General features: G+C 54.5%; 7 protein-coding genes across 7 annotated transcripts; 5 read left to right on the top strand and 2 right to left on the bottom strand.

The window, feature by feature from the left end:
- Positions 1 to 1676: 1676 nt before the first annotated feature.
- On the bottom strand, positions 1677 to 7324 carry CHD1 (chromatin-remodeling ATPase CHD1; the record flags this gene model as incomplete). Its single annotated transcript, XM_076637327.1, has 27 exons — positions 1677 to 1752; positions 1844 to 1861; positions 1936 to 2072; positions 2154 to 2211; positions 2283 to 2599; positions 2669 to 3040; positions 3109 to 3243; positions 3315 to 3385; positions 3464 to 3555; positions 3607 to 3963; positions 4043 to 4145; positions 4208 to 4281; positions 4350 to 4424; positions 4494 to 4644; positions 4718 to 4944; positions 5009 to 5030; positions 5105 to 5162; positions 5239 to 5252; positions 5325 to 5510; positions 5589 to 5627; positions 5707 to 5815; positions 5903 to 6220; positions 6303 to 6553; positions 6626 to 6655; positions 6730 to 6835; positions 6910 to 7119; positions 7211 to 7324. 27 exons carry the CDS (start codon positions 7322 to 7324, stop codon positions 1677 to 1679), a joined length of 3720 nt encoding a protein of 1239 aa, XP_076498450.1.
- A 3853-nt stretch (positions 7325 to 11177) lies between these two features.
- Positions 11178 to 15269, top strand: BDY24DRAFT_382457 (uncharacterized protein). Its single transcript, XM_076639520.1, has 13 exons — positions 11178 to 11739; positions 11880 to 11889; positions 12035 to 12778; positions 12848 to 12941; positions 13021 to 13171; positions 13253 to 13572; positions 13658 to 13818; positions 13893 to 13969; positions 14050 to 14361; positions 14444 to 14511; positions 14592 to 14675; positions 14753 to 14927; positions 15002 to 15269. The coding sequence occupies exons 1-13, from the start codon at positions 11335 to 11337 to the stop codon at positions 15059 to 15061; spliced, it is 2661 nt and encodes an 886-aa protein (XP_076498449.1). The 5' UTR covers positions 11178 to 11334; the 3' UTR covers positions 15062 to 15269.
- Positions 15270 to 15742: 473 nt separating this feature from the next.
- On the top strand, positions 15743 to 17067 carry BDY24DRAFT_439717 (uncharacterized protein). The gene is made up of 7 exons (XM_076644465.1): positions 15743 to 15811; positions 15905 to 16077; positions 16104 to 16169; positions 16238 to 16364; positions 16452 to 16487; positions 16629 to 16784; positions 16884 to 17067. The coding sequence occupies exons 1-7, from the start codon at positions 15779 to 15781 to the stop codon at positions 17004 to 17006; spliced, it is 714 nt and encodes a 237-aa protein (XP_076498448.1). The 5' UTR covers positions 15743 to 15778; the 3' UTR covers positions 17007 to 17067.
- A 337-nt stretch (positions 17068 to 17404) lies between these two features.
- Positions 17405 to 18664, top strand: BDY24DRAFT_382449 (uncharacterized protein). The gene is made up of 3 exons (XM_076639519.1): positions 17405 to 18080; positions 18254 to 18452; positions 18607 to 18664. Exons 1-2 carry the CDS (start codon positions 17595 to 17597, stop codon positions 18416 to 18418), a joined length of 651 nt encoding a protein of 216 aa, XP_076498447.1. The 5' UTR covers positions 17405 to 17594; the 3' UTR covers positions 18419 to 18452; positions 18607 to 18664.
- Positions 18665 to 18736: 72 nt separating this feature from the next.
- Positions 18737 to 19846, top strand: BDY24DRAFT_382447 (SNARE domain- containing protein). The gene is made up of 4 exons (XM_076639518.1): positions 18737 to 18866; positions 18948 to 19029; positions 19309 to 19365; positions 19494 to 19846. Exons 1-4 carry the CDS (start codon positions 18850 to 18852, stop codon positions 19686 to 19688), a joined length of 351 nt encoding a protein of 116 aa, XP_076498446.1. The 5' UTR covers positions 18737 to 18849; the 3' UTR covers positions 19689 to 19846.
- Positions 19847 to 20019: 173 nt separating this feature from the next.
- BDY24DRAFT_382443 (uncharacterized protein) lies at positions 20020 to 21773 on the top strand. The gene is made up of 9 exons (XM_076639517.1): positions 20020 to 20067; positions 20172 to 20370; positions 20472 to 20531; positions 20623 to 20738; positions 20854 to 20916; positions 21002 to 21063; positions 21143 to 21216; positions 21292 to 21436; positions 21507 to 21773. Exons 2-9 carry the CDS (start codon positions 20366 to 20368, stop codon positions 21588 to 21590), a joined length of 609 nt encoding a protein of 202 aa, XP_076498445.1. The 5' UTR covers positions 20020 to 20067; positions 20172 to 20365; the 3' UTR covers positions 21591 to 21773.
- A 1-nt stretch (position 21774) lies between these two features.
- On the bottom strand, positions 21775 to 24988 carry ERO1 (ER oxidoreductin). The gene is made up of 11 exons (XM_076639516.1): positions 24722 to 24988; positions 24433 to 24549; positions 24169 to 24252; positions 23989 to 24060; positions 23795 to 23867; positions 23379 to 23690; positions 23187 to 23251; positions 22783 to 23049; positions 22530 to 22684; positions 22278 to 22434; positions 21775 to 22157 (listed from the first exon to the last, which is right to left on the bottom strand). The coding sequence occupies exons 1-11, from the start codon at positions 24908 to 24910 to the stop codon at positions 21915 to 21917; spliced, it is 1734 nt and encodes a 577-aa protein (XP_076498444.1). The 5' UTR covers positions 24911 to 24988; the 3' UTR covers positions 21775 to 21914.

The raw sequence follows: 24988 nt of genomic DNA, 5'->3' as shown, positions 1-24988 counted from the left end.
TCTGGAACCGACAACAGCAGTCTCGTCGACGACCAAGCAGTCCCCGAACGACCTCACCTCAACTGGGCCGACTCGGAACTCCTCCTCTCGCTCGGACAGATTGGACTCGGAAACCACGGAGGAAGCAACCACAGCGGATCAGGTCCCAACTCCCACTCAGGCTCTCCTCATCGAACCCCTCCAGAATCGAGAGCACCCAGTCGATCGGCCAGTCGAAGCGGAGGATTCCGAGGTCTGACTTCCTCTCGTCCACCAAGTCGACCCTCGAGTCCAGAGAGGGAACGATCCGGCACCGTCTCTCCAGGTCAGAACGGATCCGACTCAGCATCCATCAACGGAGATCGACCTCGAGGAGCTCTCAGCGAACGACGTGGCTCGGCAGGACTCTTCCACGTCCCCATCTCGATGAAACCCTTCACTCCGTTCGGTCACAAACGAGGTCAACACTCGACTTCCAACTCGCACGAAAACAGCCCTCTCCACTCGCCTTCCCTCCTCTACCCCAACCATCAACCCAGCATCGTTCCCGGTGGAAACGGTCGCTCCTCTCTCGGCAACTCTCCGATGGGATCGAGGAACGCATCGTCGGACGACGTCGCCGCTCTCTCGCAGGTCCCGTCGTACAACATCGCGTCGAGAGGGTTCCTCGGAGGAGGAGTCGTTCCTCTCTCAGCCGTCCAAGGCCTACCGGACTACGACGAGTCGGAATCGCTCCAGAGGTCGCACAAGAGCGAAACCAACCTCCTCGACGCGAGGTCGAAAGCGGAGCCGGCCACCAACCTCGAAAACAGTCACGCTTCCTCATCGGCGCTCGCCACCTCCCTCTCGACCACCGCCGAAGCTGGAACACTAGCCGCTCCCGTCGACATCCCCCTGAGGTCCAGGTTCGACGACGACGAGGACGACGAGGATCTCGACGACGATTCGGACGCGTTGGCCTTCAAGACGAAGAAGTCGAGAGCCGCTCGATCTCCTTCGGTCTCAACGTTGATGCCGACTCGCCCCTAGCCTAGTGTAGAATTACTAGTAGAGACTTGATTGGTTCTCTAGACTCGGTATGCTTGAATCTTTATTTTTTTATCGTGCCTCTCGATCTGTTTCAATTCTGCCTCGCTTTGCCGGACCATCTCCCACCTTCTCTCCTCGCTGCTTCTTTAGACTTTTTTTTCCCTTTTCCCTCGCATAGACTTATCATCGGAACTCTCTTAGATTAACAACATCTGTACACTACTCTTCTCAGCTCAATTTTTCTATTTGCGATGAACCTTCACACGTCTTTCCTTTTTTCCTTTCTTCGTTGGATCAGAGAGGAGGCAAAGAAGGGTTCGTTTCAAGATCGAGAGGTCGTACATGGAAAAAGAGAAAGATGTAGAGGAGAAAGGTGAAACTGAAGAGGAGATACAAGAAGGGGAAGGATCGTAGATGGAGCAAAGCGGGTAAGAGGGAATCGAAGAGTACAGAGAAGGCACGTTCAGAGCTGACCCTCGGTCTTGACCTTCTTGCCGTTAGGCTCGTCGGTTTCGGAGTGAGGTCTCTTGGGTTTGGTAGCAGAAGAGGAGGAAGCAGCCGCTGAGCTTTGACCACCCGACTCGCCGTTGGCACTGTTTCGAGGCGAAGGAGGCGAACGAGAGCGTCAGTTCGGTTTCGACGAGAAGGAGAGCCTTGTCGAGCAGTACTCACACTTTCGCCCAAATCACCTTCAGCTTGTCGTGCTTGATACCCTTCCTCGGCCAGAAGAACGCGCAGAACTGCCTGTGAACAAAGAAGACGTGAAGGAACAAGGAAGAGAGGACGCGTCAGTTCGAGTTTGAGTCTTGCGCCCGTTTTGAAGAGGAGGGCTCACCAGAGATGTTTCGACCACCTGAGGAGGAAGAGAAGAAAGGAAGAGCGGGAGTCAGTACAGTCCGAATTCGCAGAAGAAGGAGCTCGACTCACTTCTCGGAATCCTCTCCCTTCGCCTTCTTCGCAGCGACGACGGTCTCGATCCTCGCTCCGATGACGGTAAGGCAGTCCTTGAGAACGGCGATCTTCTGTTCTCGAGGGAGATGGTCGGTGTCGTTTTTGAGTTGTTTCTGCGAGGCCAGAAGGAAAGAAGAGAAAGGTCAGTTCGGCGCGTCGACACGAGATAGGGGAAGAAGGGACCAAGAACGAACGAGTGCAGACTTGACGGGTCGAAGCTCTTCCTTGGTAGCGGCTTCGTCCATCGAGGCACTGTGAGAACGAGAGGGGGCGATCGTCAGCAGTGATTCGAAGAGTTCGAGCTCTCCGCACGGAAGACTCACTAGTCTGAGTCGCTCGACGAGTCCGTGTACACAGGCGTCGTCTTCCTCTTGACCTTCGATCCTCCAGCTCCGGATCCATCGTCGACGGCGGTGTTGTTCGAATTTGAGACGATCTTGATTCGTTTCGACGACGAAGCTTCCGGTTGACGACTCGACGACGACGACGAAGGAGGAAGCAGTCGACCAGGTCCGTACTGAGCCTGCTGCTCGGCGTAAGCCTTCGAGAGTTCGGTGTACTCTCGAATGAGTCCACAGAGGTAATCTCCTCGACGAACGAGATGGACGGCGTTGGGGATGAGACGCGTCTTCCCTCCAGCCTCCTTCGTTCCCTCTCCTCCCTCTCCGCCTCCAACCGACCCATCGACGGATCCCTCGGCCTTCTCCACCGTCGAAGTTGCTGATGCCGTAGGAGCTGACGAAGCCGGAGCCGCCTTGGACTTGTGCTGATCCTCGAGGAAGAACTTCCCAGTGAATCCGAGAGCTGGGTCGGCGAGCATCGTTTCCCACGAACCGACTCCGTACTTCCAGATCCCGACGACGAGCTTTGAGTCCTGCTCAGGTCCCCACTCGATCGACCAGGCTTGAGTGGGACGGATGTGCTCGTTGGGGATCTTCCAAGAGTGGATGTCGGAAACGACGCTGAGTGTCTCCTGGACGGCTTTGAGGTCGAAGTGACGAGAGACGACGGTTTCGGCGTTGATGTTGGCGATGCCTCGGAACTCGATGAGCACGGCCTTCTGTCGCATGTTGGAAGTAATCTGAGAGAAGAAGATAGAGAAAAAGATCAGCGAGAGTGTCGAGATGAAGAGAAAAGAAGAGAACTCACAGTCTCTCCGACCTCGGACTTCCTCCTCAGCTCCTCCTTGTGAGCGTTGATGGCAGCAACTCCAGTCTGAAGAAGCTCATCGCAGGCATCGAGGACGACTTGACGGTTCTTGGCTCCGAGCTTGGCTTCCTCGATCTGAAAGAGGGCAAAAAGAAACGTCGAAGTCAGCGACGAGTGAGAGAGGTAGAGGTCGAGATGAAACTCACGATCTGGTCGTACCGAAGTCGAATGTCTCCCCACTTCTGCAGTCCTCGGATGAGAACTCGAAGATCTCGCTCTGTAAAGAGGAACGAAGACGAACGAGGTTAGCTCGAGTTCGTCGAGGAGAGGAAAGGAAAAGACGCGTCGAACTTACCCTTGAGCTCGAGAGACTTCTGAATCGCCGTCTTCTTGGGACCCGTCGCTCGTCCAGGAACCTTCTTCGCCGGTGCTGAAGGAGGAGAATGACTCTGATCCATATCCGACTGAGGCTTCTTGCTCGAGCTCTGAGGTTTCGACTCTGGTTCCGGATCCTCGTCCATCATCCCCGAGTAAGCTCCAGGCAGCTGAGCAGCGGCTCGTTTCCTCGACAGAGTAGCGTCCTCGATAGCGATAGCTTTCTCCCTCTCCTCCGCAATGGCTGCTTCTCGTCGATCGAAGGGTATGATGTCGTCCCAGCTGAGATCGGCCGCTGAGATGTCCTGAACGGCGGCGAAGGAGTTGAGGAAGGCTTCTCCTCCGAGCGAGGCTCCTCCAGCGTCGATTCCTTCGGTTTCGTGATCTTCGGCTCGGTTGAGGATGTCGTCGAGATCCATCTCGTCGAGCTTCTTGCTCTGCTCGTTGGCGTCGCTCTTGAACATGTTCTGGGCTCCGAACCTGGGAGAGAAACAAGAAGAGAGACGCGTCGAGCGTCAGTCAAGGGCGAAACGAGAAAGGCAAGGAAAAGAGTACGAACTTGAGGATCGCACTGAGCTCATCCTTGCTGAAGTTCTCGGGCTTGGGAGCTGAAGCTGATCGAGGTCCGAGGGTTGTTCCAGAGGTATCCATCTGGTTGATGACTGAACGAGAAAGGAGAGTCAGTTCGACGAAGAAGGGAGAGAGGCAGAGCAAGTTGACTCACTAGCGTACTCGAGAACCATCTTCCTCTTGGCTCGTTCCAGAACATCCTCCTCGACGGTATCCTTACTCAGCATCCTGTGAAAAGAGAAAGGAGAGACGTGAGCACGGACTCGAAGAACGAGACGTTCCGAAACGAGACTCACCTGTACACCATGACGTGCGACTTCTGACCGATTCGATGAGCTCGAGCCATAGCTTGAAGATCGTTTTGAGGGTTCCTGAAAGTTCGAGAGCGAAAACGAATCAGCTCGGACGACCCAAGAGACGAGAGAGGACGTCGGACTCACCAATCACTGTCGAAGATGATCACCGTATCGGCGGTCTCGAGGTTGATTCCGAGTCCTCCAGCTCTCGTAGAGAGGAGGAAAGCGAAATCTGGCGATCCAGGAGCGTTGAAGTGTTCGATCGACTTCTTCCTCACGTCGGAAGGAACGGTACCTTCGCGGAGACGAAACGAAGATCAGCGACGGTTTCGAGCTCGACACGACGAAGAGAAGAAGCGAAGACTAACCATCGAGCCTCTGATGGATATAGCCTCGTAGACTCATGTAGTCGGACATGATGTCGAGCATTCGAACCATCTGGGAGAAGATAAGGACTCGATGACCGTCTGCCTTGAGTTTGACGAGAAGCTTGTCGAGCAGAACCATCTTCCCCGAGTTCATGACGATCCCTCGAAGGACCTCGGCGTTGACGTTTGACTTGATCTCGGCTCCTTCAAAGAGATAAGGGTGATTGCTGGAGAGAAGATCGAATAAAGGTCAGATATGGAAGAATCGAGAGACGCGTCGAAGAGACTCACGATGCTTTCTTGAGCTCCATGACTGTGGAAGAGGTGCAAAGGAGATTCAGCCCGAATCTCTGAGAGCAGAGAGAAAGAAAAAAAAGGGAGACTCACCGATGTTGAGAAGACTGAACTGCTGGCCTTGAGCTCCCTTGCTGAGGACGGCAAAGTTCTGAAAGCGATGGAAGAGACGAAGGTCAGCGAAAGAGATCGAGAGATCGAAGAGATCGATGAACGCTAGATTTTACCTTGGTGAGGATGTCTACGACAAATAAAGGGTGAAGAACGAGTCAGTAAATCGAAGGGATAGGAAAAGGGTGGAAGTCGAGCTCACTTCGATAGTAATGCGTTTGCATCGCCGACATCTCGACTCTCAGGATCCTCTCCGACTTCGACGGCAGCGACTTGATCACATCCCTCTTCAGCCTTCTCAGCATGACATGCTCGAGCTTGGCGTGAAGCTCCTTGATCTTCTCCTCCTGATCGGCGTCGTTGAGGTCGAAGTCGTTGATGAGTTGGACTGTTTGGGCAAGCGAAACGAAAGAAGTCAGCGGCAGTACACACCACCTACTCAACAACGATTGAAAACGGAGCGTACATTTCTCGGGCATGAGGAAGTGCATGAGAGCGAGGAGCTCTGTGAAGGAGAAAGAGAGGAGGAAGGTCAGCCTCGACGCGTCGAACGAGCGGAGAAGAGGAAGAGATGGGAAACGAACCCTTGACGTTGTTCTGAAGAGGAGTTCCAGTGATGAGGAGTCGAGAGGCCGAAGAGAAGGACTTGAGAGCTTCGTAGAGTTGGGATTCCGAGTTCTTAAGACGATGAGCCTGTCGAGTCGAGGAAACGGTCGAACAAAGCCCGATCAGTCTCAGGGCCCTTCCCTCGTCGAAACTCCTCTCGATCCAACTACTCACCTCATCAACCTCCAAAGCCTGCCACTTGATCCCACCCAGATCGTTCCTATCCTTCAGGATGAACTCGTACGTCGTGAGAAGAACGTTGAACTTGAGCTTCTTGGCCGATCCAAACTCGTACTGTCGAATGATCTGCCTCGAGTCTCGTTTCCCCATGTAGCAGATGACGTTCATGTCCGGTGCCCAATACTTGAACTGCTGTTGCCAAGCGGGAATGGTGGAGAGAGGAACGACGACGAGGAAGGGACCGTACTGTTGTCGTTCGTGGAAGAGGTAGTTGAGGAACGAGACGGATTGGACTGTTTTCCCGAGACCCATCTACGCAAGATCGAGAAGCAAAAAGAAGAAGAAGGGGTCAGCCTGCTAGTTGTCGAGGGAGACGAGATAATGAAAAACGAACCTCGTCAGCGAGAATCCCGTTCTCTCCTCGACTCCAAAGGTAGGTCAACCAGTTCAACCCCGTCAACTGGAAGTCCTTGAGCTCTCCTCCGGTCTTCTTGATGTAGTCTGGATCTTCGGTGATCTTGGTGAACTCGGGACGGTTGTCGATGGGGTACTGGTTCGAACGCCACGGAACGGAGCTGCTTCCTTCTCGAGTGAGGTAGGCGTCGATCTCGGTCGGTCCAGAGGGTTCGGGGAGGTCCTCCTTGCCTGTTGGACGAAGGAAGGAGTTGTGTTAGTAGACGATCGAGAAGATGAAAGGAGAGAAAGGACGAGACTGACGTTCCCAAGTGTTCTCGGAGTAGGGAAGGTCTGAGACGCGACGAAGAGACCAAGTCAGCTCGGAGGACTCTCAACGACGACTGAAGCGAAGAAAGAGAACTCACTGTTCCACTTGCAAAAGTACTCGACTCCATGAGAAGGGTGAGTATCACTGGGAGCTCCATCCCTCTGCGACAGGATTCTCTCGACGACCTTGAACGACTCTTGAACCTGAACGAAACGAAGCCCGAATCCAGTCAGCGCTGCTCTCACCTCCCAGCCCAATCGAACTTCACTAGACTCACCTCCTTAACCCTCTCATTCTCAATCGCAAACGCCTCCAGATCCTCCCTCGTAGCCCTCCCGCTCGTCAGGACCTCGTTCTCCCTGGCCCAGATCAACTTGATGTAGTTGTCGATCCTCTTGAAACCCTTGAACTTCCTTTCCTGGAGGAACGAGTAGGTCTCCTCGGTGTTGTGGAGGTGGGAGAAGTTCTTCCATTTGATGTGAAAGCGCTGGAAAGAGAGGGAGGGAGGGGAAGGGTGAGCGGGACGGGACGCGATGGAGACGAAAGGAAGGGAAGAGGAGAGAGAGAGAGGGACGAACGAGGTTGAGATTCGGGATGTCCACTGGATCAGCAAGGTGGTCTTCATGCCTGAAGTGTCCCAGAACAGCTTCGATCTCGTCCGTAGGATCTGTTTCGTCGAACGAAAACAACATGAACGAGACGCGTCAGTTTCGTTCGTTCACCCTCTCCCTCTTCCCTCTCTTTCGTCAACTCACCAACATCCGCCGCCGAAGCCTGCCAGGTGCCCATCTCCTCCTCCTCGCTCTCAATCCCATAGCTCACGTCCTTCTCGTTGTAGTTGATCCTCCCACCAAACCCAGCTCTCCTCTCATCGTCGTCGTCCGGATCGACGAAGCGTTTGGCTTTCCCTCCTCCCTTTCGATGGGACTTGGCTCCGTAGTCCTCGTCCGAAGAGGCTTCCTTGAGAGTTGGACGGGAGACGAACACGGCGGGGGCTGTAACACCGAGCAGGAGAACCAAGAGCGAGTGAGTGAAGTGGTGGAGCGAAGGAGGGAAAGGAAGGAAGGAGTCGTGTGCGAGCTCACTCTTGATCTTGATCTTCCTCGATGAAGAACCACCACTCTTCTTCTTCTTCGACGATGAAGCCTTCCCTCCTCCCTTCCCACCAGAGGTACTCGACTTCCTCTTCGAAGGTTTCTTCTTCGGCGAATCCTCCTGAGATCCAAAGTCGTCCTCCGATTCACCCTCGTCGTCTCCAGCGCTGCTTGTCGATTCGTAGCCCTGCCCAAACCCAAACCGAGAGTTCAGCAAGTTCGTCTCAAATCTAGGTAGTATGCAAGAGGCACTGACTTGGTTGGTCTCGACTCTCGGACGATCCTACGAGAGCAAAACGAATCAAACGAAAGGGAGGAAGAAAGGAAGGAAAGGTCAGCTCGGTTCCTCTCCTTCCCTTTCTTTCCTGAGGGAGACCTCTCTTTCGCTCTTGTCCTCCCAACACTCACCGATCTCCTCAACCCATAGAGTTCCGGATTCTCCTCCGCATCACTCCCGACCCTCTCCCTCTTCCCCTTCCCCTTCGCCGCTGCCTTCTTCCTCCTCTCTCGTTCCCTCTCCTCCTCCTCACTCTCGCTTCCACTCGCACTCCCGTCGTCGCTCTCTCCCACCGCATCCTCGTCTTCGTCCGCTCCTCTTCCTATGGGAGCCGAAACCAACCCTGGTGCTCTTCCGTTGTTGTTGAGATAGTTGGGAGGAGCTGGATCGTCTTCGTCCTCGGAAGCGGAAGAGATGGACGAGGAAGAATCGGACCTCCCTCCTCCTCCTCCTCCTCCTGGTGCTGCTGAAGAGGCCATGGGAGGAGGAGCGGGGTACATGGGTCGTTTGCCTCCTTGTTGATGAGGGTTTGAAGAAGAAGCTTGAGGCTGCTGCTGGGGAGGGTAACCTCCCTGAGGGTAGTAGGACATGCTGGAGGGATGGGTTGACGTGGGTTCCTTCCGTTCTTTGCTATCGACGAGCTCGATGTTGAGCTTTCCCTGCTCGATTCAGATGGTGGTTTCTTGGTCTCTGCTTCTTCTTCGAAAGACCTTCCTTCTTGTTCTGTTCTCGAGCGACGACGGTGGGGAGAGAGGATGGATGGATGGGGAGTGGGATGGTTGTTGCGGGATGAGGAGGAAGGAGAGCGAACAGGGCGACTTCGCTGTCGGACTCGTTGATCTGAGCCTCAGCCCCTTCGCTCACCTTCCTCTCTCGTCTCGGAGCTCGCTTCTCGCGCCAACGCAGAAGGACGACAAGGTTGCGAAGGTGCTTGCATGCATGCTACGTGAGGAACTAACTAGATATAGATGAAAAGCTCAAGAATACCGATGCAAACGAGTCGAAGAGGGAGAGAGAAGGAGAGCTGAAGTACGATGAGCTCGAGTCCTCCAACAAAAACGAAGAGGTCCAGCCTCGTTTCTCTCCCGTTCCAGATAAAGAGATACAAGAAAGGTCGTTAAGGAGTCGAGAGCTCGTCGTTTAGCTGTACCAGCCTGCAGGAAAAAAAGTCCAAAAGAAAGGGTCAGGAGCCAGTTCGAGGAAAGAAGGGAGGAGGTCGAGCGAGCTCGCCGCTGGAGGTTGAAACGAGTTCGTCGAGCCACTACCCTTCCAACTCGCCTTTCCGCCCTTGTTCCGAATCGAACAGGTCAAGAGATCAAGCTCACCTTTTGTCGTATCCACCTTCATCGTCCTAGCCTCGTTCCATTCAGCCTCGGTCACCTCCTCCTTGCCCTCGAGCTGAGCTCTGAACGTCGGCAGGTTGCCCCAAGCTTCTACGCTGCTCAACTCCTCAGAGTCGTTCCCTGAAAACGACCCAACCACGCAGGAAGAGTCAGCTTCTCTCGCCCAGATCACGAAAACAAGAGGTTCAAAGGAAGTAGCTCGCGAAACTCACGTCTTTCCAACCAAATCAACCCTCTGTACGCGACCCTCCGCCGCTCGGCCTTCCAGCCCGCTCCCATGATCCCATCGTTGGCAGTGTTGGTTCCAGACCAGAGCATCTTGGCTATAGCTACGTCTTTGACTCTGCAGGAATCGAACCAAAAACAAAGCGAACCAAACGATCTCGAGGTCAGCGGTCGTGCTCCCTCTCTCTCTCCCTCTTCCTCGACCTCTCTCCGCCCTCCTGCCTCCCTTCGTATTGGGACTCACACTCCATCCGGATCTCTACTAGTGCTCCAACTGATCTCCTGGGTGTTGTTGATCCAGTCTGGGAAGGAATGCAGGACGCTCTCTCTGTAAGCGAGGTAGTCCTCTCTGGTCTTCATCGTCCCTCCTGGTATCGAGCCGCGAAAGTTGAATTTCGGGTGGAGGAGGATGGGGTGTAAAGGTTCGGCGGTTTGGATGAAGGAGTGGACTATGTAAGGGAGAGTGTGCATGAAGGAGAGAGAGAGAGAGAGAGAGCGAGGTCAGAAGAGGTGAGAAGAACGAGAGGAGAGAAGGGGACCGGAGGAGGTCCGATGAGAAGAGATGGGAAGGAAAAGGATCGTACCTAGGTAGCTGAGAGAGAGGGAAGAGGCATAGTTTGTAGGCAGGAGAGGAAGAAGAAGAAGAACGTTAGGGTTGAGAGGTCAGCTTGGGAGGTTTGTTGATTCAAGTGGGGAAGGAGGAAGGAGCGGAGGGGAAGGAGAAGGAGAAGGTGGGGGAGGAGAGATGAAGAGAACGAGAGAGACGAACCGGAACGTCGGAGGGAAAGCCATAGCGTGTCGATTTTAATTAAAGAGCAGAGGAGAGAAGAAGGTGGTGAGGAGGGGGCTGGGCTGTGAGCGATCGAGGTTTGGGGAGAGGGAAAAGAGGAAGGAAGGACGGTGTGATGGTTGAAGGGGAGCGAAAGCTGGGGCATCGTCGGTCGGTGCTTTGGCGAGTTCATTTAGTTCTCGTCCAACCACATTTCTTCCAAAGGGAGAAAGGTTTTCCTCTCCCCTCAACAGTCGGTCTCTCCGTCTGCATACAGGCAGGAGAGCGTGTTCGTTCATATTTCAGCTCGCTGGGAAGAGAGTTTGCGAGGGAGGGAGGTGACCCATCTCCTCCCTTCCCTTCTTCTCTCCCTCTGTTCCCTTCGCTTTCCTTTCTCTCTTCCCATCTCTATCACATGCTCTCTTCCTTCCCCCTCATGCGAAAACGCAACCTTGAAAGTTTTCTTCAGCGATCGAATTTCAAAGTTTATTTCGCTTTTGACTCCGGAAGCAGGCCGGCTTAGCTCCTTGTTGAGCTTCGTTTGTTGCTCTCCTCTCCAAACCCTCTCCTCTCACAAACCCGCTTTCCCTTCCCTTCCCTTCCCTCCCCGCTTTCAGCAAACCGCCCTCTTCGCCTTCTCGAGAAGCATACACTCAGGCTCAGGACTAGAGTTTCCTTCGTTCAGCACCTTCTCTTTCCGACGAGAGCTAGGGACGCGAGCTTCCATCCTTTGTCCAGTCGGTCGGACCTGCCTCTCTCGTACGTCTCCAGCTCCTCCTTGCCGCTTCTCGCTCGTTTTCTATACGAGATCCCACTCGCTCGAAGCCATGCTGATCAGGCTCTCTTCTCTTCCTTCTCGACTTTCTTTCCTTTTGCCCTGTCACTTGCCCCTCTCTCGCCCTTGTCTCTCCGACCCCTACTCCGCCCTGGACGTTTGAACTTTCCTCCCTCTCTATCCAGATTCCTTCCCACCTCCACCACCACCTCCCTTACGATGTCGACTACTCTGCTCCATATTCAGCAGCAGCATCATCCTCATCTCTCGAGTCCTCCTTCTTCGTTCACTCCTCCTCGTTCCCCTCGACAGCCTGTTCCTTCTCCGCCGCCCTCTCCTTCGCCTCGCAAAGGCAAGAACAGATCCCTCGTCAACGTCGTCCCAGTTCCTCACAGCGAACGGCATCATCACGAAGATGGAGACGACGAAGCAAGCAGTACCAACAACAGTCCTTCAAAACCTTCAACCTCAGCGAGGAGGAGGACCAACGGGAGGAAGCCGTCCGTCGACGGTCTGGTTCGAGAAGAGAGGTTGAAGGGAGACGCTGGGAGGGAGCTGACAGAGCTGTCGGAGGGAGAAGAGGAGAACGGATGGGGCTGGGAAGAGGAGCATCTATGGGGAGAGGTCAGTACTTTTTCTCTTTTTCTACAAGGAAGGTCTTGAACAAGCAAAGGATCATCGGAAGCGAGAGGGTCCGAGGTGACACTTCCGAGACGAGAAACTGATCCACGTTTCTCTGTTTCGTTGGTGTTAATTTATCACAGAACTTTTGGGGTGAGTCATCTTCTATTTCTCCGTTTGTTTTCCAGGAGTGGAAGGCGTTCGAGGAAGGAAGGAAGGCAGGCAAGGACGAGGACCGAGCGACCTCGAAGCTCGAAGCTCACCTCTCTTCCTCCTCTCCTCCTCCTCCTTTCTCCAGTCACCCTCCAAGACCTAGCGACCAACGCCATCTTCTTCGCCAACCCTCGAACCGGAGAATGCTCCTGGCAACCACCCAACGGAGTCTACGTCCTCCCTATTCCTCCCACAGGACAATGGTGGTGCTTGAACGACCCTCAACGATCGAACCTCCCTTACTTCTACCACACCCTCTCACGCGAAACACGATGGATCAAACCCGACGTCCCTCTCATTATCCCTCTCGCTTCCATCCAAATGAACACCCTAGGAGCTCCTCCGTCCAAATCCTTCCAGCGGCGACGCAGTGCTTCAGCTCTCGCAGCTCCTCCGCCAAACTCGTCGGCCTCCCTCCTCTCCTCCTCTTCCTTCGCCAACTCCACCTTCAACCCGTCACCTAGCAAGATGCGAACGAGTACATTGACGAGGACCCAGAAGAGCTCAGCTCCTCCTTCGACGACGCATGGGAGAGGAGGGATCCATCAGCAGAGCTTCAGTGCGGCGGCGGAGGAGTTGAAGGGGAAGCCGGTCGTGGCTGGGTCGACGCCCATGGAATTGAGGAACAACAGCAGTGGGAGCGGGAAGGGAACGCCTGAGAAGAGTAGCAGTGGTGGTGGAGGGGTACTGACTATGGGGAGGCGGATCAGGGAGAGGGCGATGAGTGGACCGATGGCTCCTCCTGCTGAACCGAGCGAGAGACCCAAGTTGGAGAGGTTGAGGACGGATTTGAAGGGGAGGAATATTGGAGAGCCTAGTTTGGATTTGGGTAAGTCTTCTCGTATCGTCTGTCCTCGTAGGTGGAGAAGCTGATTCGGATCGTCCGTCGGTTTCTCAGGTGCTCGAACGAGGATGTCACCCGTCGATACTTCTTCCACCGACGGTCCCGTCGTTGTTCCTCCGTCGATCAATACTAAGCGATTCAGCACTGGGTAAGTATCTTTGCTCAACTTCGTCCAAGTACCTGTGCGTGTGACTGACTCGTCGCGTTGTTTTCTGCGTCGTTATCAGTGAACATCGAATTCTGCCCACCGAACTCTCCTCGGAAATCCAACAGTTCTCCGTTAAGGAGTTCGCCGATCGGTTCTTCTCGACGAGTCACACCCAAGGGCTTCTCTGGAGGAAGAAAGTCCCAGTCGACCGGATGGTGGTGTGGCAGAAGGTTCGTTCTCGCCTCCAACCTCTCTTTCGACGCGTCGCAGCCCTCGGCTGACTCTCTCTCGCGTTCCCTCTTCCTTCAAAGGCCGCAATCACCACTCCTCTCCTCACCCTCTCTTCCCCTCTCAAATCCACCGCCGTCAAATGCTTCAAGGTCATCCAACGAGCCATGGGAGAACGAGAACGAGTCGTCGACGTCCCTACCCTCTCCGCCTCTTCGTCCTCCTCGTCTTCGAACGGTCACGGTCTCGCTGGAGCCAAGAACAGTCCACCACCGATGTTGACGGATAGGGAGGTCATGTTGGGTGAGGTGAGGTGGATGTTGAGCGTTGGGATCACTCATTTGGAGCTGAGGGACGAGATCTTCTCGCAGTTGGTGAAGCAGTTGAGCCAGAACCCGAACCTGTTAGTCTCGTCTTCCTTTCTCGCTCTGAGATCTCAACGGAGACCTCTCAGAATCGTCCATGCTGAGACTGCTGCTCGTTCTCAGGTCCTGCGTCTTCAGAGGGTGGGAGCTCCTGTCCGTCATCGTCGTGACCTTCTCGCCGTCGAGGAACTTCGCCGAGTACCTCAAGACGTTCATCAAGGCTACTACTAGGTCGACGGATCAGACGGATGAGATTGGGGCTCGAGTTCAGATCATGGCTTCTCGTGAGTCGGACCTTCGACGAGATCGAAACGAACGGACGCGTTTCGCTGACTTCCCTTCCTCGTCCGTCTTCCAGACTGCCTCGAACGACTCCTGGCGAACAAGCCTCCCAAGGGAAAGGCTCCCACTGTCCTTGAGATCGAATCTGCCATGGTTCGTCGTTTTCCCCTCTTCTCTTCGTTCGTCGAACTCGTTTCTGATCTCTCCTTCCCTCTTATTCTTTTGTCTTCCAGGGAGCCGCCTTCAACCCCTCGGTCTTCGGTTCCACCCTCACCCAGACCCTTCAAGTTCAATCCGAACTCTACCCCGACGACCGAGTCCCCATCATCCTTCCTTTCCTCGCTAACGGAATCCTCGCTCTCGGAGGAGCCTGCACCGAAGGAATCTTCAGAGTTCCTGGCGACGGAGATGGCGTTGCGATGCTCAAGGATCGGATCGATCGAGGTCAATACCAGCTCAGTGGAGTGGACGATCCCAACATCCCTGCTAGCTTGTTCAAGCTTTGGTTGAGGGAGCTGCAGGAGCCGTTGATCCCTCCCACCAAGGTTGGTTTCTCCGACGCGTCTTTCTTCTTTCGTTCTTCCGACCTAGAGCTGATTCTCTCTTCCCTTTTTTTCCCGTCTCTAGTACAACGCCGCTCTGGCCGTCGCTGGAGATCCCGATGCTGTCTGCGATCTCATTCGAACGCTTCCTCGGTACGTCGCGTCTTCCTCGTCCGTCCCACTTCCCGTTCGCCTTCAACTGACCTCCTTCTTCGTTCCTCGCTCCTTTACAGCATCAACCGAGCCGTCGTCGTCTTCACCATCTCCTTCCTTCAACTCCTTCTCGCTCATCAGACCGAAACCAAGATGACCGAAATGTTCGTCGAGTCTGTCTCCCTCTTCTCCCAATGTCCGAGCTGACCTCGCCTTTCCCTTCTCGTCCTCGTCTCCTCAGGAATCTCGCGACCATCTTTGCACCCAATCTCCTCCGCTGCCCCGCCGACGCCTCCCTCCCGGAAGCCTTCACCGTCGCCTCAGCTGTCCCAACTCAGTTCGTCAATTCAGCGTTCGAACGATCCTTCGTGCTCAACCTTCTCAGGAGACTCGTCCCTGAGGAGATTGATGACTATGTGAGTGCTCCTCTCTTTCGCGTCTCTTCGTCTTGCGTTTGAGCTCGAGCTGACTCTCTACTTCGCTTCGACAGATCCCTCGATTCGGCGTCCCTCCCTCCTCGCCTCCTAGGCAGAGGAACGGAACCGCTTAAGCTTTCCTTGGTTTGCACTCCCACCCATCTGTATCCCTATATATCTCACGCACGGAAAAGCATATCCTACCTTACTGTATTCCCATCTCGTTTTCCTCGTCTTGGTCTCTCTGCTGTTCGTTTTGTTCTCACTCTCATTTTGGTCCACCCATCTGTCCGCACCCGGCATCGTTTTCTTGCTTGTTTTCATTGAATGGAACTGTTCGTCTCTGGTTTTGGAGTGGGCGTGAAAGGATTCTCGAGAGGCGTTGGACTCGGAGCGGGGAGGGGAAAGAAGGGGAAAGAGAGGCGCGTCGCGAGGATGGGCCTCGAACCTTCTTGTGAAGACCTGAAGGCCATCATCATCACAAACAGGGGGATCAATGGTCCGAACTGCCAGCGAGATGAAGATAGGAAGAAAGTGACGCGACAAACGAGGCAAAACTCCGCGTTTCTTGTCTTTTGGTTGCGTTCTCTTGCTTCAATGAAGTCCAGGGGCTCAAATGCTCTGATGCTACACTCTGAGGATTCACACACAGCCTCCATTAGTTCCAAGGTCTCAGGGAAGAAAATCTCAGGAAAGAACGCTCGCAAGGGACGTGCCTTTCCCCTGTCAACAAGTTCCCGTCGACGTCAACATCGTCATTTCCTTCTTCCTGCTCGTTTCATTCTTGCCTCCCTCCCTGTTTCTCTCCCAACTACCACTCACTCGAAACTCGAAATTTACAGCTTTCAACTATGGGGCTCTTCACTCACTCTCCTCCTCAACCCGTGAGCTCCCTTCGTCGTTCTTTTTTTAGTCGAACGGAAGAGGTCCGACGAGGCTGATGCTCGGTCTCCGCCTCCTCTCTTCCCTTCGTGCAGAAGAAACCTCTCGTCCCTCAGAGCTACAATAGCGCTTCGAGCGTTCCTATCAGACCTGATCGACCCGTCGCGAAGAAGGAAGGATTCTTTGGACGAAAGCCTGTCAAGCAGCAGAATTCGGCGGTGAGGGGAGTCGACGTCTCTCTTCCTTTTGACGGACGAGCATCTCACTCGTGTTTTATACGCCACGTCTCCACAGTTATACTAGAGGTGGTTCAGCCGTCAAGAACGGACGCGAAAAAGGGAACGCTGGAGTTCAAGGAGGGTGAGCTCGAAACCAAACAGCTTCGACGCGTCGACTCCTGCTGACCTCTGCCTTTGTTTCTGCCCCAGAACCAAACCTCATCACCCCAAAGACAACGTCGTTTCTCGAGAGAAGGCTCTTTCGAAGACGGACGGTTCCTCTTCTCCTCTCGGAAACGCTTTGACCGCTCAACATGAGAATGAAGTTGAGGCGACGGTTTGTGCTTTTGCTCTTTCTCGTTTTTCGCGTTCTCGTTCTTCCTTCGGACCAGAGTCTGACCCTTCCCTCCGTCAATTCCTTCAGACCCCACCCTCCAACGCCAGGAATCCCGTCCTCGGGGTAAGCATCCTTCTCCCTCCTTCTCCTCCCTCCCGCGGCCCCAGTCGAACCTCGTCCTCGTCCACCGCTGTTGGAGGAGGAGAAGATCTCCTACCACCGAAGTTTCATCGCAAAGCCTCACGTCACCCATCTCATCTACAGGACGCTCCTCTCCCCTCCTCAACTGCTGCCGCCAACAACGGTGTGGGGGTAGGAGCTCTCGCAACGTCGAAGGACAGCAAGAAACAAGCCGAAAAGTTGAATCGAGAAGCGAAGAAGTCTCACATGTGGGGAGGGCTGTTGTGCAATGGGAAGATGGTGAGTCTTCGTCGTCGCCTGTCGGCTGAGATGTTGGAAGTGATGAGGAGAAGGACGAGGTCTGACGCGTCTCGTTTTTCTCGCTCGTCTGTCGCGCAGAGAGCCAAATCGGAGGCGAAGAGGAGGGAAGCGTTGGCTTTGGAGACTCAGTCGAAGCAACTGCAGTTGGCTGAGAGGTTGGAGGCTGAGGCGAAGGCGCTGAGGAAACAGGCGGTCCTTTAGACGGGACAGGAGAGATGCTTTGCGGACGAGGCTTGACGAGCGATTGCTACCTTACTTTCAGATGGATTTGAATGTTGTTGTTTCGGACTGACGATGAACCGCTTCTTATATAATAGGACGAGGTACTTGAACAGACTCGGAGTGCTGGGGAAAGAGAGGAAGAAAGGTTGAGGTCAGAGACGCGTCGAGAAAGAGGCGTCGACGGCTCGAAGTATAGCTGGAGGAAGAGGCGACTCACCTAAGCAAGAAAGATAAAGAGAGACGGGATAGTAGATACGCCTAAGGTGGAAGGTTGATAGGAAAAGGTCAGATTGAAGCGACGACCGCAGAGAAACGACGCGGAAGACAGAGAGGAAGCTCACGCACCCTCCTCCCTCAGTCCTCGTCCTCCATCGGAACCCTGGCCCGTTCCATCACTATCACTTCTACCCTCTCCGCAGCGAACTTTCCCACCCCCTCCCTGATCCTGCTGGCCTCCTCCTCCGTCCGCACCTTCACGACAACCCTCCAGGCCGTTCCTCCCACCGGACTGCCATACATCATCAAACCGAGCGCAAACGAGGATTGATAGAGTTCATCCACCTCTCGATGCATGTTCGTGATATCCAGGACCACCAGCATCCCATCAGGAGGCTGGCGATCGTCGTTGACGGCTTCGAAGACGCATTGAAGATCGCCTCCTCCGGCGCGTCCCAAGGTCGGGATTGCTCCTGCGAGAACGAGAGTTGGGACGTTCTTCCATGCTCGAACCATCGCCGACATGCAGTGAGGACCGACTTTGATGGCTGTTTGAAGGTTGCCGGCTGTGAGCGGGTTCTTGGGATCGAGACGCGTCGAGGTGGGGCGGGAGCAGATGAGGGTCGAAGGGAGGAGTTGGGAGTAGATATCGTGGTGACGACCTCGTGGGGATGGGTCGTGGTAGGTGAGTTCGAGAGATTTGAGGCGAAGGGGGGAGGAGGAGATCCGATCGGTGAACATCAGGGAAGGGGAGTAGGAGTCGATGTGGAAGTGCAGGTGTTCGATTTGGTCGAGGGAGAGGAAGGGAAGGAGGCGAGGTTGGGAAGTAGTTGGGTCCTAAAAAAACAGAAGTCACGACGAAGGGTCAGATCACGTATTTTCTATACCAGGGGAGGTGTGCGAGAAGAAGGGAGGAGGGCTTGAAGTTGAAGGTCGTCTGTCCATCTCAGCTTCGCCTCGCCTCCTCCCCTGCTCCATCCCACTTTTGAAACGAACATCTGCACACTCACTCTGTCGCAGAAGAGTTGGCCGTAGTCTTCGGCGTGTATCAAAGTAACCTTCCTGTAGAGGAAGGGCGAGACGAACTTGAGGAGGTCGAAGGAGAGTTGAGCGCATCTGGCGAGGGTTTCAGGATCGCCAAAGGATACGATGAGCAGAACGAGCTCCGAAGGTAAGCCGACTTCGTTCTTGATCTCGAGGGGTTCCATGCTGGCAAAAATCAAGGGAGAAGCGAAGGGGGAAGGGGCAGAAAGAAGGGAGGGAAGGAGGGGAGGAAGATCGAGGTCAGCTCGACCTCAAGATCGCTCTCTTCTCTCCAGAAATCTCCCCGATTAAGATTTCAACGGACGTTCTGGATACTCACGTAGATTGAGTAAGCTAAGCGTATATTCGGAGAAGACGAAGAGTTGTGTTTTTCGGTGAGTGAGGGTTTAAAGCAAAGAAGTATCAAGGTTGAGTTCAGCTCTTCGGGATGAAGTGACCTTCCAACTCCATCAGACGCTCTCCTCCTCAACCTTCTTCTTTCTTCAATCTTTCAACTTCGAAACATCCCCTCTTCAAAACCTCTTCGTTTCTACAACCTCGTTCATACGTCTCGCAGTACAGGATGCCTCCCAGAGCAGGGTTCGTCGTCGTCCCCTCCGTCTCCCCTTCGCTTCCCTCCGCTGACCTCCTCCTCTCTCCCTCCCTCCTGCTCTCCCACAGAACTTCTTCGGATCAGGTCTACGAGCAGCAAAATGACGAGCGTCTGGATGAGCTCCATGGGAAGATTCGAGCGCTGAGAGGAGTGAGTACCACCGTCAGTTTTGACGAAGGAAGGAGCAGTGCTCAGCTCGCATCTCTCTCGCGTTCGTCGAGACGCTCGAGCGAGCTGGTCGCTTTTCTTCGAGATGAAGCGAAGGGAACTAGAGGAGAGATAGAGGACTGCTTCTTTAGAGCTGGGAGACGGATAGTAGGAACGGAGGCGAGGAGATGAGGAGCGGACGGACCCTTGCTTGCCTTCCTCTCGCCCGAAGCTCGACTCTGACCCTCGCTTCCTCTCTGCTCTTTCCCCTCAACCCACTAGGTCACAACAGACATCTACTCTGACGCCGAACGTCAAAACTCTCAGCTAGACAACACCGTTCGTTTCTCCTCCCCGTGCCTCCTTCGAGCTCTCCCTTCCTGTCGTTCGAGCTCACCCTCTGTCCCTTCCCTCCCTCTCCTTCGTCTTCCCTTCTTCCTCTCACTCACTCACTTCTCCTCACCTAGACCAATACCTTCGGCTCCTTCACCTCCTCCTTCCTCCGAACAACCACCAACTCAGCTCGAACCTTCGCCAACACGTCAGGCATTAAGCAGTACCGTCTCACGCTCTACATCGTCGCTGGATTCGTCGGGATGTGGATCCTGTGGAAGCTCGGAGCTAGCCACTGGGGAAGGGAGTCGGCTGGGGTGTCGCCGTAGACGGAGAGCTTGATTGATTTGATCTGGGGTTGGGTTCGAGGCAGGAAGGGAAGGGAAGGGTCGAGCGACCGAGGCACGGTCTCGGGAAGACAGGCAGGAAGGGATAACGATACGACACGAACTCAAGAAACTTCGATAAACAAACTTTCAACATGCTATCTACTCGTCGTGCTTCCTGCGAGAGAATCGAAGTTGAGATCCGCATCGAGACGCTCGAGAGATCAACTCATCTTGACGCGTCGTCGAGGCTCAGCCTTTTTGTTCTTTACATTCCGCCTTGCTGACCTTCCTACCTCTTTCAGATTCTCTGCAGTACATCTCAACTCTCTTCCCTCTGCTCTTTACGTCGTACAAATCACCCGAGCGGGTTCTACCCTTCGTGAGTTGCTCGACGCGCTTCCACTCCCAACCCTTTCCCTTCTTTCTTTCCTGCCCCTCGCTGAACACCCTCTTTCTGCCTTCTCCCACTGGGCCTCAACTTAGTAAGGATTGGAAAAAAAAGGGAAAGAAGAGAGGAGTCACGAGGCATTCGAATCCCTTCAACACTCTTCTTCCACACCTCTCCCTCCATTTCCTCTCAAACCACCACCTACCTACTCCACACCCTTCTTTTCCTAATCCACTCTACCTAGACCCCCCTCTCTCTCTCTTCGTTCCACTCAACCGTAACCAACACCATGGGGCGAGTGCTCTCTCTCTCTTGCCTTCGCTTTCCTCCTCGTTCATCGGAGCTCTCCACTGACCTGCCTTCTCTTCCTTCCTTTCCTTCTTCCCCCTCCTCAGATTCCTCACCAGATTCTTCCTCGCCTCTCTCGTTCTCCTCTGTATCGCTTGTGCTCTGTCGTGAGTGTCCTTGTCCAAAGTTTCCTCGCGCCTCGTCGTTCGTTTCTCGAAGCCCGATCTGACTCTTCTTCCTCCTTCTTCCTTTTCACAGTGGCTGGATTCTCGCAGCGATCAACCTCAGGAAGCAGAGATACTGGCGTGGTTACTCGAGGATCGATCCCAGCTTCATCATCGCTTCAATCTTCGCGTTCTTCTGGTACTTCGTTGGTGCGTCGGTCCGGAGGGAGGGAAGGAGGGAAGCCAAATCGAACTTGAAAGGTCGAACTGTGTGTACTGACCTTTTGATTCGACTCTTTTCTGCTTCTTTTCTTGCTTCTACCAGTCCTTCTCGTCCCCGCTGGAGTCGCCATCGGCATCACCGTCTTCTTCGCCTGCTGGTTCCTCGGTGAGTTGTTGAGGTCGAAACTCGACGCGACGCAGGGAGGCAAGAAAAGCTGTGATAGCTGATCAGATTTTCTTCTGTTTTACAGCCGAAGCTATTGCGTACACGGTTTTGAGGTGGGATTTCCCCTCCAGGTGTCCTCATCCAGGAGTCAGTCTCGGATCAGTCTAAATCTCGACGCGTCCCGAGCGAATGACTGACCTTCCCTTCGACTCTCTTCTTCCCTCAGTTCCCCCTCCCCTCCGGATGTATTCCAATCTACAAGTCGCTCATGGCCTTCTCCTGGATCGACTTTGGATTGGCGTGAGTCGACTCAACTGAGCACGAGCACGACCGAAGACTGACTGACCTCTTCCTCGTTCCCTCGACTTCCAACAGCTGCATCCTCATCGGCTACCTCATCTACCTCACCGTTCGACACTCGAGGAAGTACCACGGAGAGAGTGGATCGGAGACCATGGCTTGGGATCTTTGCGATTCCAAGAGAGTTCGAGAGCGAGAGAGAGAGCAGGGCAACGTCATCGTGAGTTCAGCGACTCGCTCTCCCCTTGATCCCAGACTGACCTTTCTCCTCCTTCGGTCCGACTGCTTAGCACGAGAAATCTCTCCCTCCTGGAGCCGAAGCTTCTCAGCGAACCGCCGCTCCTGGAACCACCTCCGAGGCGACTCAAGTCTGAGCTCGCTCTGGTCTTGCACCCTCTCTCTCTCTTGCTCGTTTCATTCCTTTTTTTTCTTTCTTCGTTTCTCCGTAGCGTTCCTCTCGTGTAGTCTAGCTTACTTACAGTCTTAATGTTCCTCCGTTGTCGAATTGATTCGAGAGAAAGGAGAAAGAGAGAGCCTCTCGACGAGCTCAATTCCGTACGCGTCTCGACGCTCCCCCTTTCTCTTCCTCTGCGCTCGCTCGTCAATGCAATCGAGATCAATACAAATTCTCCTCCTCCAGCACAAGCACGAGCCCAAACGCAATCTAAAATAATCCAACTTCTAACTCGAGCGCAAACCTACAGCTCCTGCTTCCCCTTCGACCCCTTCGTCCACCCATCGTCCGGACTGTCCTCCTTCTCCCAATCCCACAACGCTCCAAACCACCCGCTCTCCAACCAAACCTCCAAGCACTCCCACACGCTCGTTCGACACACTTCCACGACCTCCTGGACTTTCTCGAGCAGCCGGGAGAGGGTTGCGGAGAGGGGGAGACGAGGAGGTTGGTCGGATCCTTCTTTGGAGGAGGGGCGGGAGGAGGGCTGGTGAACAACAGGATAAAATGAACGAGAAGAAGAAGGAGGTCAGTAGATGTGAGAAGAAGGGGAAAGAGAGGAAAGGAGCGAGAGATGGACGAGGAAGGAGGGGGATCGAAAACGAACCTTCGTCTTCTTCTTCTCACCCCCACCAGCCTTCTTCGCCTCAGCGTAAAGCTTCCTGAACTCCTCCACTGCATGCAGGGACTCGCTGAATCGATGAAGCGTGTTGAAAAGGGAGACGATCTCCGATCGGGACAGAAGTCCTGGGTTGATTTTGGGACTGACAAACGAGGACGCGTCGGGTGGTCGAGGTCAGCGATCAAGCTCGAAAAAAAAAAGGAGGCGAACGAGAGAGAGGAGAGAGAAAGAACTCACTCCAAAGCCTTCTCGTCAAGTTCAAAGAGGATCTTGAGTGCTGTCCCAACTCCCGAAACCTGCAGTTTCCCCCAGAGTCGACACTTGTCGCACCCGACGCAATCCATGATCCTCGAGACGTTTCGGAACCGATCTTTGAACTCTTGTTTAATGAGCTACACGCACCGGACCCATTAAAAAACGTCAGCTTTGTTCCTCTTCCCCTCCCTCCTCCCTAAAGCCCAGTTCTTCTCGCGCTTCGTCGAAGACTCACCAAAGCGTCCTCCCCTTTGAACATCCCGCCTTCATCAAACACCTCTCCTCTCCCTTCCTCCCCACCCTTCGCAGCCTCCACCACCTTCCTCAAACCCGTTCGAGTCTGTTCGTCGAGTTGGAGATCACCGGTTGAGACGTCGTAGGCTTCGAGGTAAGGACCTGCTCGGGAGACGGCTCGGAGGAGGAGGACGAGGTTGAAGTACATGTTTTGGAGACGGTCCGGGTGGGAGGCGATTCGGTAGATGAAGCATTGGAGGTCGGGAGCCTGTGGATGAGTAGGTGGGAGGGTGCGGGGAAGAGCAAGGAGGACGAGAGGAGGAGGAGGGAGTCAGCGAGGGGGAGAAGGAAAGGGAAACGGACGGGAACGAGGAAGGAAGGGAGGGAACGACGACGACGACGTACCCAGAGACCGGTTTCTTGATCGAGGAACTCGGAGCAGATGTGGGTGGAGATGGAGGCGTGAAGACCTTGAGGACGAACGAAGGGAAAGGAAAGAACGACGCGTCAGGTTTCGATTTCATCTCTCTTCTCGTCCCTCCTCCCCTTTCCACCCAACATCGAGGTAAAAACAAAGAATGTAAGAGCTCAACTCACCAGAAACGATCCTATAATAAACCCTCTTCTCCACACACTCCTCGTCCCCACCATCCCTCATCTCCGTTCCCTCCGACAACGCTCCTCCTCCCGTCAACCCTCCTCCGTTGAGACCAGGGATGATGGCTCCAGGAGCAAGATGACCCTGCGACGACGACGACAGCGACGACCCTTCCGAAGAGTCCGAGACGGAGAGTTCCGAGAGACCGAAGCAGTTCTCCTCGTAGATGGACTTCCAGACGCGGGCGGCGGAGAGACCTGCGTAGCCGGTGAAGCGTTCGGGGTTGAGGGAGAGGTCGACGTATTGGCCCTCTGAGAGGAAGAGAGATGTGGAAAGGAGGAGGACGGGGAGTTAGAGGGGAGAGGAAGACGAGAGAGGGAGAGAGAGAGGAAAGGAAGGGTGGGACGGAACGGACCGTTTTGAGACTCGTCGTCGAGCTCGCAGAAGTCCTGATCTCGGTAGTAGCAGGAAGGATGAGGTTGGTTGGCCTGTCGAGCGAACGAAGATGCGAGAAGCGATCAGAGAGTTCAGTTCAACGAAAACCAAACAACGACGCGTCTCAACCTCCCTTCCACCTTCCCTCGCCTCCTTCCACAGAGGGAAACTCACAGTAGCCTCGGCCGAACTCGAATACGCAATCGCACCAAGACTCGAAGTCTTCCACTTTTCAGGAACGTCTCCCTACACACACAAAAATAAAAGAAAGCTCGTCAGAAGTCAACGCGAGAGATGGAGCTCGCTCGAATGAAGGGTTGGTCAGAAAGGGGAAGGAAGGAGAAGAGAGCTCACCTCCTCAGCGGTCTCTACGCTGCAATCTCGGTTCATACAAAACGTGTTCTCGTGCCAGAAGGGGCACTCTTTGAAGAGGTCGACCTAAAAGAAAGAGAGAATAGAGGGTCAGGAAGGGAAGAAGGAGGTCGGCGATGACCTCAGCCCAAAGCTCGCTGAGCTTCCTTCCTCTCGACTCCCTCCGTGGCTCTGGCAGCTCCCATCGGCCTCCTCGTTCCTTTCGACAGTATAGCTTAGAGGTATGGACGAGCTTCCAGAACTCACCTTGAAGTACCTGAAGAAGGGCGTCTTGACGAGATCGTGCAGGTTGGTGTAGAGGTCGGTGTTGACCCGCTCGAGAGTCTCGTACTCGCACAGAGTGTTTTCTATAGGACCAGAGGGCTACAAACGAACAGCAACGAGCAAATGAGAATTAAGGTCAGTACGAAGCCGTTCTCCTAGCAAACGAGAGTCGAGAAACGGGAGAGACAGGACGTGTGATTCCGTCCGTTCCTTCCCACGTCTTCGCTCCCTTCCCTCCCTTCTCTATTCAACTACAAGGACTGAAACTCACACTACAGTAACCCCTCGTCTCTGGTTTGGATTCCAATATATTCTTGGCCATCCCTGACCGAGGACGAGTCGGAGATTTCAGCACCGACGAAGAGGAAGGTGACGACGGGCTGGCGGCGGCTTGGACGAGGGAAGGCGAGATCGGGAGGGCGAGCAGGAGGAACGAGAGGAGGGAGGAAGGGAGGTGCATCGTGGGTGAGGAACGGAGAAGGATGAGCTCTCGTTGAGAGCGTTTGTCTACCGGGAGATTTTTCTAAGATGATGATGG

The sequence above is a fragment of the Mrakia frigida genome (genome assembly GCF_051309035.1).
Source record: "Mrakia frigida strain ATCC 22029 unplaced genomic scaffold BDY24scaffold_8, whole genome shotgun sequence".
Taxonomy (NCBI): domain Eukaryota; kingdom Fungi; phylum Basidiomycota; class Tremellomycetes; order Cystofilobasidiales; family Mrakiaceae; genus Mrakia; species Mrakia frigida.
Note: the sequence above shows the minus strand (reverse complement) of the source record. Positions and strands in the feature narration are given on the sequence as shown.